This window comes from Monodelphis domestica, chromosome 5 (assembly GCF_027887165.1).
Source record: "Monodelphis domestica isolate mMonDom1 chromosome 5, mMonDom1.pri, whole genome shotgun sequence".
Taxonomy (NCBI): domain Eukaryota; kingdom Metazoa; phylum Chordata; class Mammalia; order Didelphimorphia; family Didelphidae; genus Monodelphis; species Monodelphis domestica.
In genome coordinates this window covers 107099375-107113298 of record NC_077231.1, presented here as the reverse complement: position 1 = coordinate 107113298, position 13924 = coordinate 107099375, and the positions used below count along the sequence as shown (strand labels likewise).

The 13924-nt window shown below is 34.6% G+C and overlaps 1 protein-coding gene across 3 annotated transcripts in view; it reads left to right on the top strand.

The window, feature by feature from the left end:
- Positions 1-11749, top strand: part of SLC38A4 (solute carrier family 38 member 4) — a 116353-nt gene extending 104604 nt beyond the window's left edge. For all 3 annotated transcript variants that reach the window (XM_056799027.1, XM_001366975.4, XM_016426006.2), the window contains 5 exons: positions 1193-1293; positions 2461-2585; positions 6017-6161; positions 7844-7941; positions 9593-11749. In XM_056799027.1, coding sequence (XP_056655005.1) covers positions 1193-1293; positions 2461-2585; positions 6017-6161; positions 7844-7941; positions 9593-9694 — 571 coding nt within the window. In that variant the 3' untranslated portion in view covers positions 9695-11749. The remainder of the gene's footprint in view (positions 1-1192; positions 1294-2460; positions 2586-6016; positions 6162-7843; positions 7942-9592) is intronic.
- Positions 11750-13924: the final 2175 nt, after the last annotated feature.

Genomic DNA, 13924 nt, shown 5'->3' with positions numbered 1-13924 from the left:
ATAGATAATAACTTCACTGATGACTAGTACGAAGCTTTTTAATTCAGCATTTCCTCTTTAGAAATGGCCAACCATCTTGCTTTCTTTTGGATTTCAGTTTTCTTATCTGTCAAATGTGATCACTGGATGAGATACTCCAACTCTAAAAATTGGTTATTAAGCTCTTTCCCCATTGAAGACTAAAGTCCTTTCCTTTCTCATATAGGGGGCACTAGGGCTGATATGTTAGAGAAAACATGAGAGGTCACAGAATCTATAATTAAGAAGTGAATGATGCTTTGTCCTCAGCATCCAGAAGAAATGTACTTCTTCCCTGCATCAGGCACTGATGCATTGATGTCTTCTGCTGAGGACTCTGGGGAATGGGCCACAACTTCTCCTGGCTTGACTTTACCTGTAGAAGGACTGTCCTTTTCAGAAGCACCACACTTATTTACCCAACACTGTTTTTCCTTTAAATTAAAAAACAAAAACTATTTACTAGTTCCAGGTGTCATGTAAAAGAATTAAATCATGATTAGAGCAGCTTTGTTTCTTAAAAATAGAATGGCCATTATAATGTGGGTAAAATATTTAGAATCTCAATACTTTTTACCAATAATGCTCATTCTAAAAAAAAATGGAATTTTATGTAGATTCTAGAATTTACCCAATACCCATTAAATTATCCCAATTGTCATTTATCCATTAAATTATCCAGATTTCTCACAAAACATCAGTTTCTCCATTTTCATAATCATCACTTAGTTATGGGAATAACATAATGAACATTGTCCATATGTATCTAAAAACAGTTTCTAAGGAACTAAGTATCTTATTGGGTGAATTATCTGGTTCTTATAGTAACGTTTCTCCAACATGATCCCCAAGTATATTTCAAAATAAAATATATAAATTTCTTTAGGCTTAAAAGTAATTTGATCTTTATGCTAGTTCATCAGTATTTATATTTTTATTCACTTTCAATGAAATATTATCCAGCATAAACCAATAGGCCAGGATTAGTATTTAAGTATGTGACTACTGAAACAAGTTCTTCATAGCTCTCTTTGAAGTCAAATTTAAATGAATACATAAGTCAACCATACATTGAGTAACTAGACAAGAATTAAAACCTAAACAGCAATTACCTTCACAAATTCCTCAACAGCTTTGTAAAACTAAAAGTTCAGTTTGTTCTTTCCCTTTTCAGTCGGTCTCGAAAGAAAATGCAGACTGTGTCAAACATCTCCATCACAGGAATGCTGATTATGTATCTGCTTGCTGCCTTGTTTGGTTACCTTAGCTTCTATGGTAAGTTAGAGCCACATTCTTTTTTAAAAAAACCCTTGTCAAATCAATTGACAATCTAAGTATATAGACATTTTTTAGTGGTACAGGTTAAGTTAATTCCTGTTGGAGAATATCAGCTGGCATTTGCTCATTTAATATGCCATTTCAGTAACATCTACTTAGGGCTAACAGGTTCAGAAAATATGTGAACCTACACACACATTTTTCAAAATACCCCCAAATTAGATAATTTTCTTCTATAATAAATGATCTGTGTTTTTCCTCCATATGGCTACCCATTTACCCCAATATAAGCTTCAATGATATTGAATATGTTAGCATATTATTGTTATTCTTGTTACCCAAATAAATATCAGCAGAGAGACTGGATAATAATTACAAATTGTTTGTAACAAGTTTTGGAGGGAACATCTCCAAACTCCCCTCCTCCTAAAAGGCAGTTTGGAGTCTTTGTCAAACCACAAATGATTCCCCTCAGACCTGAGAAAAAGAGAGATATCCAATTGGACTTAGGGATGGGAAGGCAGAAGGGATAGCTACATCAAGGAACTTCTCAGATCCCTGCAAACCCCAAAAATCTCTCTACCCTCAGTAACCCCAATTTTATCTCCTGGGCAATGACTAAGTTAGGACACCTACCTTAGCAGCTGTCCATAGTTGGAGACGGAAAGACAGGAGACAAAGAGGGTGCCCCTGGCCCTCCAGGTTTTCCCCAAGTCGGGTGGGATATACCATTGCCTGGATGCCCTCCCGCCCTCAGCCTGCAGAAGGGAAGGGACATGAGTTTTAGATAGGATGGGGAAGGACCCAGGGCAAATGGAGTTCCAAACCCTCCAACCACTTGACTGGCCCCTAAATGAGAGGGACTAGACTCCTTTAGCTCACTTTCTTTGTTTCATTAAGTCCCCAACTCTGACACTATAGGGATGATTTTATTTTGTATTTCATTTTGCCTTTTGGCAACTATATCCAGAAAGTGGTCTTTTGGGCTCCTCCTGAGTTCTTAATAAGAAGTCAGTTTACTATGATGCCAAATATATATAAGAACAAAATTTCAGGAGAATAGTATATACACTATAAATTCTTTCAATGTACAATGAGCTCTTCTCTTATTTAGCTTAACTAATACTGATTATGTTGTACTGACACTCTCTGTTCCTCATGCAGGAGAAGTTGAAGATGAATTGCTCCATGCTTATACTAAGGTGTATACATTTGACACCCCACTTCTCCTGGTTCGTCTAGCAGTTCTTGTGGCAGTCACACTTACAGTGCCTATTGTCTTGTTCCCAGTAAGTAAAAAGAACTTTGAAAAATCCCCAACAGTAAATCTGTGTTTATGTACTGAAAATCATGTTTATTTAATAATGGTGGGAATTTAAGAAAGCCATAGGCAGGGATGGTTTTACTTTTGGATTTAGCATTTTTCATAGTGCCTATAGAGGTCTTATTTGCCATTAAATAATTAAGTGTAATGAATACATTTTATGTATTTAAGTTTTTACCTCAACTTCAAAACAAAAGTTCTGGGCAGCTATCTACTAAATTAATAATATGACGAGCAGGGATTCAAGTAATGCTAGAAAACAATAAAGTTACGACCACATAATCTTCAAATGACATCACAGTTTGGCTGCTATTCTAAAGTATTTCATTTGGCCTTTTGGCACTATTGGTGACTACATCCAGAAAGCTGCTTTGGGGCTCCTCCTCAGTTCTTAATAAGAAGTTAGTTTACTATGATGCCAAATATACATAAGAACCAAATTTCAGGAGAACAAGTTAAAGTAAATCGTTATTTCTTTCTTTAGATGTTACCACTTAGTCAACAATCTTTAACAAATATCCCCTTTCAAATAAGCCCTACCTTCCCTTTGGAACTGACAGATGTGTGGATTTGCTTTCCTTAGCAAATACTGTATTACCCAAACTTGGAGGGACCAGAGTTAAACCACCCATATAGAACTTGTGGTAAGGACCCAGAGAAAGTGAACCAAGAGCTCAGAGACTTCTTGTTAAATTAACACCTTTCAAAAAAATCTGGGTTTCCTAATTTATCTCAATTGAGAGGGAAACCAAACAGTAATTCAGTAATTAATATCATCCCTTACAGGACATTCTGTCTAATACTGAACATATAATGAGTACTCTGAAAATAGCATATAATTATGCAATGCATGACCTAATGACCACGGCATTTTGTACACATTTCCATTTGATTGTTACAACAATCCTGTAAGTAGATAGTATAACTACTGGGTATTCCTATTTTCCAGAAATGAAATTTAGGCCCAGAGAAGATAACTGACTTTCTAAAAGCCTCCCAGCAAGTTAGTGGAAGAATTGGAACTAGAAGCCAGATCTCTTGAATTCTTCATTCAATCAAATTTTCTCCACATCTGTCTATCTAATTCATCAATAGTTTAGGAAGACCAGTATTTTCTTTACTACTACTTGTAAGCATCTCTCTCTCTGTCTCTCTGTCTCTGTCTCTGTCTCTGTCTGTCTGTCTGTCTCTCTCTCTCCTTCCTTTCCTTTCTTTTCCTTCCTTTCCTTTCTTTTCCTTCCTTCCTTTCTTTCCTTCCTTCCTTCCCTCCCTCCCTTCCCTTCCTTTTTTCCTCCTTTCCCCTTCCTTCCTCCCTTCCTCCCTCCCTCCCTCCCTCCCTCCCTTCCTCCCTTCCTTCCTTCCTTCGTTTGTTCGTTCGTTTGTTTGTTCCTTCCTTCCTTCGTTCCTTCCTCCCTCCCTCCCTCCTTTCCTTTCCTTTCCTTTCCTTTCCTTTCCTTTCCTTTCCTTTCCTTTCCTTTCCTTTCCTTTCCTTTCCTTTCCTTTCCTTTCCTTTCCTTTCCTTTCCTTTCCTTTCCTTTCCTTTCCTTTCCTTTCCTTTCCTTTCCTTTCCTTTCCTTTCCTTTCCTTTCCTTTCCTTTCCTTTCCTTTCCTTTCCTTTCTCCTTTCCTTTCCTTTCTCCTTTCCTTTCCTTTCCGCCTTCCTTCCTTCCTTCCTTCCTTCCTTCCTTCCTTCCTTCCTTCCTTCCTTCCTTCCTTCCTTCCTTCCTTCCTTCCTTCCTGTTCTACCTTCTCCTCCTCCTCTTCCATCTTTTTCTTCTTCTCTACCAGCCTACCTATTTTATTTATATTGCCCTAAGTCAAATCTTTGATGAGTTTGAGTGCCCAGAGGGCAGATTCAAGCTATCTGTGACCCCTGGAATTAACACAGTAATAATAAAATGCTTGTGCTGGGAATGGAGCAGCTCCCTAAGTGTGGACTCTGCACATGGGCCATGGGCTTCATCAGGGAACCTAAATTCTTTTTTTCTTAGGTGTTTAAATTTAGTAAACTGGGATTTAGCAATCATTTTTCAGTTGCTTCCACCAACCTTGCTCCCAAACAATCCTTCAGAGAAAACTTAAGACACTCTTAATATATTTTAACAAGATGGCAAGAAAAAGGGAACCTTGGGAATTGTCTCATTTTATTTAGATTTTTTAAAAAATTGAAGATCCAAGATACGTTGAGGTGTCTGCCCATACCTTTCTGTCCCACAGCATGGTTGTTTTACACCAGCAAATGCTAGCAATTTTGACTACTACTGCATAGTAGATAAAAAGTTGGTTTTGTAGTCAGGATATCTGGTTCAAGACCTGCCTTTGACACACACTGATTGAATGACCCTGAGCAAATCATTTAATTCCTCAGTGTCCAAGGCAGCTCTCTGAGGCCGCTACTTACCTGCTTTGGTACTGGTAGGTCCTTATATGTATGAAAACATAAGTCTGCATAAAAAAATCTGAGAATAATAGAAATTTCATTGACAATAGAGTCTCAGGGTCAGCTGATATTTTTCCATCCCTTTCTGACCCACATTTCTAGGATCTTTTCCAGCTCTGTAGGAAAGAACATACAGATGAATAGGCAAGATAAAAGGCCAATGAATGAAGTAGTAAGCCAGAGCCACTGACTCTCCTATTATTGAATTGGGCATGAAACTAAAAAACAAACAAACAAACAAAAACAACTAGAAAAGGAATAAATGGTATTAGAGTTGGGCACTGCTTACTCTGGGTAGGAGTCACGATAAATGCTCTCAGGTTTATGCTCTTTTCATGGCTACTTCCGAAGTGTTTTCATTTGTACACTCTCTTTATCCAATCATTAAGATATAATATTATCCTCTATGGCAAATGAAACAGTTGCTAATCTTTTTATTTATTTCAAAACTGCATTAATGAAGAAACAATGATGAAATCTCCTGTGGATCTTTCATATATTGGTCATACAAATAAGAACTAATTAGTTTTCCAAATATTAGTTTGGTTTTTACACATTGCTTCATTAATATGCACTGAAATCCAAATATTTCTCTTGATCCTCCTTATTATTAAATCCTGACTTATGGCTCACAAGCAAGGGCAGAAGCTTTCTTAATCATCCCCTGAAGGTTTTAGCCTCTCAGTTTTATATGTATCCCTCCACTTCTTCTTTTAAGAAGTTTTTAAAAATTAAATTAAATTTCTAGATGAGTTCTGAAAACTCATTGAGTAAACTTGAACTACGAAGGATTAAAAAATGAATGAGACATCTTTAGTCATAAAAGCAGCATTTAGATCTTTTCAGTGGAGCAAGAGGAAGTTGTTTTAAGAGGTTTCGAAATTAATGTTTTAAAACCTTTAATAATAATTACAAAAAACTAAAAATTCAAACTGTTTCTTTTTCTTTTCTTTACAGATCCGCACATCAGTGATCACACTGTTGTTCCCCAAAAGGCCCTTCAGTTGGATAAGACACTTTCTGATTGCAGCAGTTCTTATTGCACTAAATAATGTCCTTGTCATTCTTGTGCCAACTATAAAATATATTTTTGGGTTCATAGGTAGGTTTCAGAACTGCTTTCAATTACTAAACTCACTCTTATCCTTCACTAGATAGAATGGATTAGGTAAACCAGTACTTGAGATCATAAGATCACAGATGTAGAAATGAAAAGAGACTTCAAAGTCATGTAGTCAAACCCAGTCATTTTTCAGTTGATGCCGAGAGGTTTAATCAACAACCAATGGTACAACATGGGGTTTTCCAAATACACATGTACAGTAGGATTTAACATCGATATGGCTTTCTTGCCTATTTCTCTTACTATTAGTTTCATGCAAACTCTATAGTTTAATTTAGAACAGAGAACAAAAGTTGACCCCAGATATTCTGAAATTTCACCAGCATTCTCATCTGTTTTTACCAAGTGGGTGATTCTTTCACTCCCATTCACCAATGTTTACAACAACCTAAAATTGTTTAGAGGATCCAGTATGGATAGAGCAATGGGATTAGGAAAGTTTGAATTCAAATCCTGACTTAGGAATTAGAGCACACCTTACTAGCTACATGATCCTGGGCCAGTCATTTGATTTCTGTTTACTTTGGTTTCCCCAATGCTCAAGTGGGGATGATAATAACAGCACTGATTTTCTGAGTTATTTTGACAAGCAAATGAGATAATATTTGTAAAGCACTTAGTACAGGGCCTGGCACATAGTAGGTGCTTCATAAATGCTTGTTCCCCTTTCCTTCTGCAAGACAGATTCAGGGGGTCAGTGTGCCCAGGGATCAGCATGGGCTTAGACAAAATGGAAGAAGTTCCATATCTTTCCAAGAAAGTCTCTCTTAGGTCTATATCAACAAAGTGTTGAATTTTGGGACAGAATCTGCTTGATTACTTACAATTACTTCCATATTTCTGTGGCAATGTTCACAAAGCAGGCTCTAGGAGGTCTTGCCCCATGGTCACATAGGTACTATGTGGCTAATGAGGGCTTTTTCCACTATCCATATTTTGAGAACCACAGTACTGCAGAGTGAAATATAATTGCAATCATTACTAGCCCCATCCCTTTCCTGTACACGGAGGTACAGAAAAATCTAAAGTGAATGAATGATTCATTTGAGGTTAGATCCTAGACATTATTCATTACCAGTCCATGGACCATACTGCTTCTCAAATTGTGAAGCCAAAGGTCATATACATTTTCTAGAAATGTAAAAGGACAGAAATTTTCTCAGCAGGGCATTAGGGTTTGACAGTCATCATCAATACAAGTGTTGAAAATGTTCTTCAGAAAGGAAAGAATTTGGTTTTCTCAGACAATTTCTCCCTTTTTGGATGAAGTGTTAACTGCAATTAGTTTTCCATTCTCTATCTGCGCAGGGATCATTCAGTTTTCTCGTCTTTGGACTAAACTTGTGATTTCATTGGTATTAGGAACTACTGTGGAGGAAATGCAGATTGATGTCTTACAATTTGGCCTGAGGGCATTGAGAGGTTAGGTGTATTAGCCACAGCCAGGATGTATTAGAATTGTTAGAAGCAGGATTTGAACGCAGATTTTCCTGAATTAAGAGGCAAACTCTCTACACAGTGAAGGCTCTCATTCAAAACGTATGAATTAAGCACAACACCGTCAGTTGGGTAATTTTGTATTTTACCCCCATGTATAGTGGAACAGCTCACTTATCATCTATATCATTAATAACTTGATAAATACTTTGATTTTTCCTCAGGTGCATCTTCTGCTACAATGCTAATTTTCATTCTTCCAGCTGCTTTTTACCTTCGACTTGTTAAAAAAGAACCTTTAAGATCACCTCAGAAGATTGGGGTAAGTCTACCAACAGAGGATCTTGTGATTTCCTTCCAGCAGATGTTGATCTTCAAATTTTTACTTCTATCAAAAAAGAAAATGCACATATTTTTTTAAAAAATCTCTGTCATTTTTCAAAGATATATGTGTTCAAAATATCTCAACTTGGGGTGAGATGCTTTCCTATATCTACACACACACACACACACACACACACACACACACACACACACACAACTTAGAGACTGATAATTACAAATCAAAGATGGCAGACCTGATTTACTTTCCAGTGAGTCAGATACATACATCATCAGGGGAACTTTCCTATTACTCATTGTACACATTTGCATTGAGAACAATTGAAACACAGAAAAATCACAATAATTATTTTTGTTCACCCAGAAATTGAATATTTGTACATTGAATAATATTTTCCCCATTGATTCATTAAATTTTGGAAATGTCATAGGAGTAAAGGATATGTTGATATTGAACAAACTTTGGCTTAAATATATTAAAAAACTATAATATATATAATATGTATTATATTATATATACTATAATATATAGATATATAAAAACTAACAACAATTTACTTTTTAATTTATTTATACATTTATTTACTCTTTTATTTTAAAATTTACAATTTGCTCTTTTATTTATTTATTCATCTGTTTATTTATTCTCCATCTGAAAATATGAAATTTCTTCAACTGGTTTTCAAATATAACCCCTACAAGAAGTTGGCCAGGTGAACAAAGCAATCACTGTTATCTTGCATGCCCATTTGAAAGAATACACACATGTAAATATACAACAAAACTAATTCCTATTGTCTCAGAAGTTCTTGATGACTCTGTAGGACTTGGCTTATATAAGAACTGATTGGATTAATTCAGATATTTAGGCAAATTCCCTTGTGGGGAGATCCACATGGACTTTTTGGAATGTCAGCAGCCCATTTAAGCCATCTCTAATAAACTTCATCAGTACAGATACTTTTTTTTACATTTTACAACCCTTCAATAACTTTGTATATAATATGCAAGAGTAGCTATGGCCCTCAAATGAATTAGCCTGTATTATAGGTAACTTGGTGATTGAATCTAGTCCTTTCAGTGCTCAGATAGATCTGAAATTCTTCAGGAGAATTATACTGGAAACCTTTAAAACTCTAAAACCTTGCCAGAGAGACCATTTCTTTAACTGCTAAATAGCCTGGGTAGCCATCATGCCACCAAGGACACCAGAGTAGAGGCATTAGATTGCAAATATGTTGTTGTTACATTAGGCATAATTTTCTTGTTTTATATATATATATATATATATATATATATAGAGAGAGAGAGAGAGAGAGAGAGAGAGAGATAAAATAAAACTTCTCTTGTTAATGCTGATAACTGGGTAATCAATAACAAAAGGATTTTATTGTGACTGCTCCAATAAAAAGGTTTTTTTTTTAATTTGTTTTATTTTTTTAGCAATACTTCTACAAGCTCAAAGCAGACTTTGGCTTACTTAAATCAAGACATCCACTCTGCCAATCACATCACTGCCTTTTACTTTATCAATTCATAAAACCAAAACTATGCTAAGTGAGTAATCCCTGAGTTCCTTCAATTCTATCTATATTTCCTAATGATATTCAATCTCTTTTTTTCAACTCTAGGCTGCTGTTTTTCTTGTGGTAGGCATCATCTTTATGATTGGAAGCATGGCACTCATTATCATTGACTGGATTTACAATCCTCCAAATTCCAAGCATCATTAATCCAAGCAAAAATTATTTTGCGTTCTGGAAATGACTGTGTTCTGCTCTTACAGACCATTTTGATGTCTATATTGGAATGTTTTCTAGTGAAAATTATATGAAGAATACAAATAATTTCTCCATTAATATCAATATATCTTTGGAATATTAAATCATCATTTTTAAACAAAAAGTTTTTTAGTATTTAAAACCCATGGAGAAGAGCCCTACCTTGGTTTAAATCAAGAAATTCAAGATGACAAAAACATTTTTACTGCTGCATGTGCAGAGTAAGCTTTCATATGCATGGTCATCAAGAAATCTGTTTCTCCTCCAGATTTTGATTAACAGCACTTCTTAGAACACCCAGAAATATCCTCCTCCTCTCCAACCTGCTGGCTCTTCACTCCCATAAAATCTAATGGAACTGTTTTTTATAACACAACTACATTGTCACAATTCATAAACTACCCTGTTTCACAAGAAGGATCAGTCACTAGAGTCTAAAACTTGGAGCTCCATCAATATTTGTAGAATGAATGAGTCATCATGGCATATTTTGTCCAGCCTGTCAGTGACACTGAATCACATTTATCAAACAGAAAAATAATCTTCAGGCAATGGATTTGTCACAATTGTTAGGAGACCTGATTGAATTCTAAGAGGGGCTTTAAAAACTACAAATCCACAGGAACAGTCATTTTATCACAAAAAAAAATTGTACAGTCCAGAAGCATCTACTTTATTTTTATTGTTATTTGTCATAAGCCCCTTGTAATATATGTGAGTTATGTCACTGAACAAGTGCTATCCTTCTTGTCTTCCATTCTAATTCATTAGGTTTTAAGAGACCACAGATATGTGGGAATAAATGGGAACCAGTAGTGCATGATGAATTTTTATTTGAAAACATTCAGCGCAGGAGGCCGTCATTTGCTTTTTGTTCATGTATATAATCCTTTTCTGTACTTACCTTAATGTTAACATATGGCACTTTATTTTTATTTTTTACATGTGTAGCTCTTATTTTTTTTCGTACTTTGGGGAAGAATAGATTAGTGAGATAAAAAGTGACTTTTTATGTTTTCTGTTTATTGGGAGAGCTTTACGTTTTAATACCCAAGTTAGAATTTAGCACAATGTTCTCAAATGTTTACAATAATCAGCTATGCGAAAAATTCCTTTTCTTAAAATAATTGCCAATACTAAGATTTTTTTTACTTTGGACATCTAAAATCAGATTGAATAAATTTAAGTTTGGACAGATGTTTACAGATTCATTAATCTTACCAAATTGAATGCTTTGCTGTGAAAATAACAGATATCTTTATCACTGAATGTAAAACTGTGGATGTATACCATTAGATCTGGAGGAGACTTAGAGATCTTCTAGTCTAACCTCTTTATTTTGCAGATGAGGAAACTGTTGCCCACAGAGGTTGTCTGAGATTGGTTACTCAGCTAGTAATTGGCAAAACTAGAATCTGAACCTGATTCCAAAGCTGGTGCTATTTTTAGTATATGACACTACTCAGTTCTTTCAATTTCTTTACATTTCTCCAATGAGAGAAAGTAGTCCTATAATGGTATTTTAGTGAAAAATTCACTACCCTGTATTTTGAAGTTCCACTATTAAAATTTTTTTCACTTGAAAAACAAGCACACATTTTATATTTCAAAATGTATTTTAATAAAGTAAAAAAGTAAGGTCCTCTAGCTTAAAAATAGAATTATTATTAACTATTTTTAAAGTGAAAAGTTGTTTTGAAAAAAGTGATCCTGAACTATATAATTTCATGTTCTATTTTTAGTAGTGTAATACTATAAATGAATGCATTTTGTTGTGGAAAGAGAATGTTTGTCTATAAGTTGCCATAATTTAGGGTTCTTGTTAGTAGAAATTGATTCAGTGAATGGCGTCTTCAAAGTATTTGCCCAACTTTGTATGTGTGTGTTTTAAGCTATCAAAAGAGCTTGGAAACAGATTTACCATCCTAGTGTTTAATCTGAGCTCTATCTGTGTGCAATTTGAGTTTTTATCTGAACTTTAAATGTGAATTAAAATATTAAAACAAATTTTATCAAGAATATATTTTTTAAATTTGGTTAAAAGCATAATCTGTAAGTTTTCTGACTACAAGACAATACTCTGGTTTACCTTTGAAGTGAATATCTTGGAAAGGTCAGCATTTATATAGTGAAACAATTTTCAGATTCACTTTATAGTGATAAGCTAGTAGGCTAGAGATTTCTCTTCTGGGACTCTTCAAGAGAGCTCACACACTGCAAGAAAGGCATGCATTTACCAGGATAAACTAGTTTATAGTTTATTGGAGAGCAGATAAAATTTTATTTTCTTACTTTATTTGTAAGGTGAGTCTATTGACTTTTTTTTATCAATATTATTGCAGAAAGTACATATTAACATATAATAAAAGAACTTTTCAAATCAATAATGTTTTATTTAATGTGTTAGACTGATGGAGATAATGATTTTCTCATCAGATGATCGAAATATAAATATCTTTTTTTTCTGCATGTGTCCCTTCTTTGAATGCTGTCCATGCATCACCCTGGGCAGCCTAAGATTATAAATTTTGAGGTTAAATTAAAGAAGAGGAGATTCTTTGGGGGGCCCATCATTCACTGTGATCACAGGAAATCAATAGCATCTTCACTAAATGTTCAGCAACCTGGCCTCACAAATCTCTATGTTATGGTCCTCAGCAGGAGTCACTAAAATCCAAGGGACAGAGAGAATGTAGTTTTATCTGACTCATAAATTGCATTAGGAAAAGAAACAAAGTCAAGTGGGGTCTAGAATCTTAGTAACATGATAGTGAGTTTTCTCTCTTTTGTCTGTCTTTCCTCTTTAGTCCAAGAGGATCAAAGTCAGAAAGCAGATGGGAAAAAAGCATTGAAATAGCTCAAGTGTATTGTCCATTGTTATCGCGTGTCTATGTGTGCCATATCCATAACCAGCTACTCCACGCTTTTTAAGAATTTTCAAAGAACTGATATTCAGATCAGAATAGTAAATAGTCACACATCTTGATAGAGAAATAATAAGTAATTTGTAAAATAATGAATGTTGATGTTTTTATAAGGTATATGATGCAAGAAGGATGAACTAATGAGGAAGAGGGAATAAAAGGATTTTGATATGATGGATGATTTAGTTAGAATCTCCTTAGGGATTTTCCTAAAACTCATATCCAGTCATGTCACTAAATAATTGCCATTGGCTCTCTGTTATACCCAGGATCCAATATAGATGCCTCTGTTGAGCATTTAAAACTCTTCATAACCCTTCCTCCCTTTCCAGTTCTCTTACACATTATTCTCTCCATGATTGATGACTCTTACACATAAAGCAAACAATTACAATCATATCATTTTTCAACATATGAAATTTTATGCTTCTTTGTCAGTTTATTGTTTTGGGAAGAGACTATTCCTAGTTTTAACATTTCAGCTATATCTCAAAGAAACCGTGCATTTGTTCTCTTTAGCAACCATATACTGTGGATTTTTTTGTGCAAAATTATTAGTTTATAAAAGAAACATCTTTTAAAAAATAGATTCTTTTGACTCTTTTAGATATTTACACCACCTAGATTTCCTACCTTCTCCATATCTTTCCCTTCCTTCCTCTAAGAGAGCCATTACTTAGGATAAATAATTTCTTTTCAAAAGGAGAAAGATCATTATTTAGATAAGTTGATATATCAAAAAAAAACCTGACATCACATGCAACATTCCACCCTTGTGGACCTATACTTTATAAAAGAGAAATGTCCTCTAATATTTCTTCTTTGAGCCAAATTTATACTTTATAACTACAGTATTAAATTTCAGTTGTTGTGGTTATTGTTCTTTCCATTTACATTGTTGTAGTCATTGAATATATTCTTTTCTTGGCTCTACTTATTTCACTTTTTGCCAGTTCATGGAACTCATTCCATGCTTCTCTTTATTCATAACAGAAACATCTTGCTAATCAAAACAGTATCTTCCCAGAACACATCTTAAGCAACGGGCTTTAAAAAGTAAAAACAGACCAGCTTTTAAACAGTAAAAGTGATTTAGAGGGACACAATAAAAATGATCAATAATCTCCAAATGCAAACTATGAAGTATTTTTTTCAAGATCATCAACCTAATTAATAGGGTTGCCTATTACTCATGCTTCAAATGATTAACTTGGGAGAGGACTATAAGATTAAAACCTGAAGATAAAAAGATTGGAAA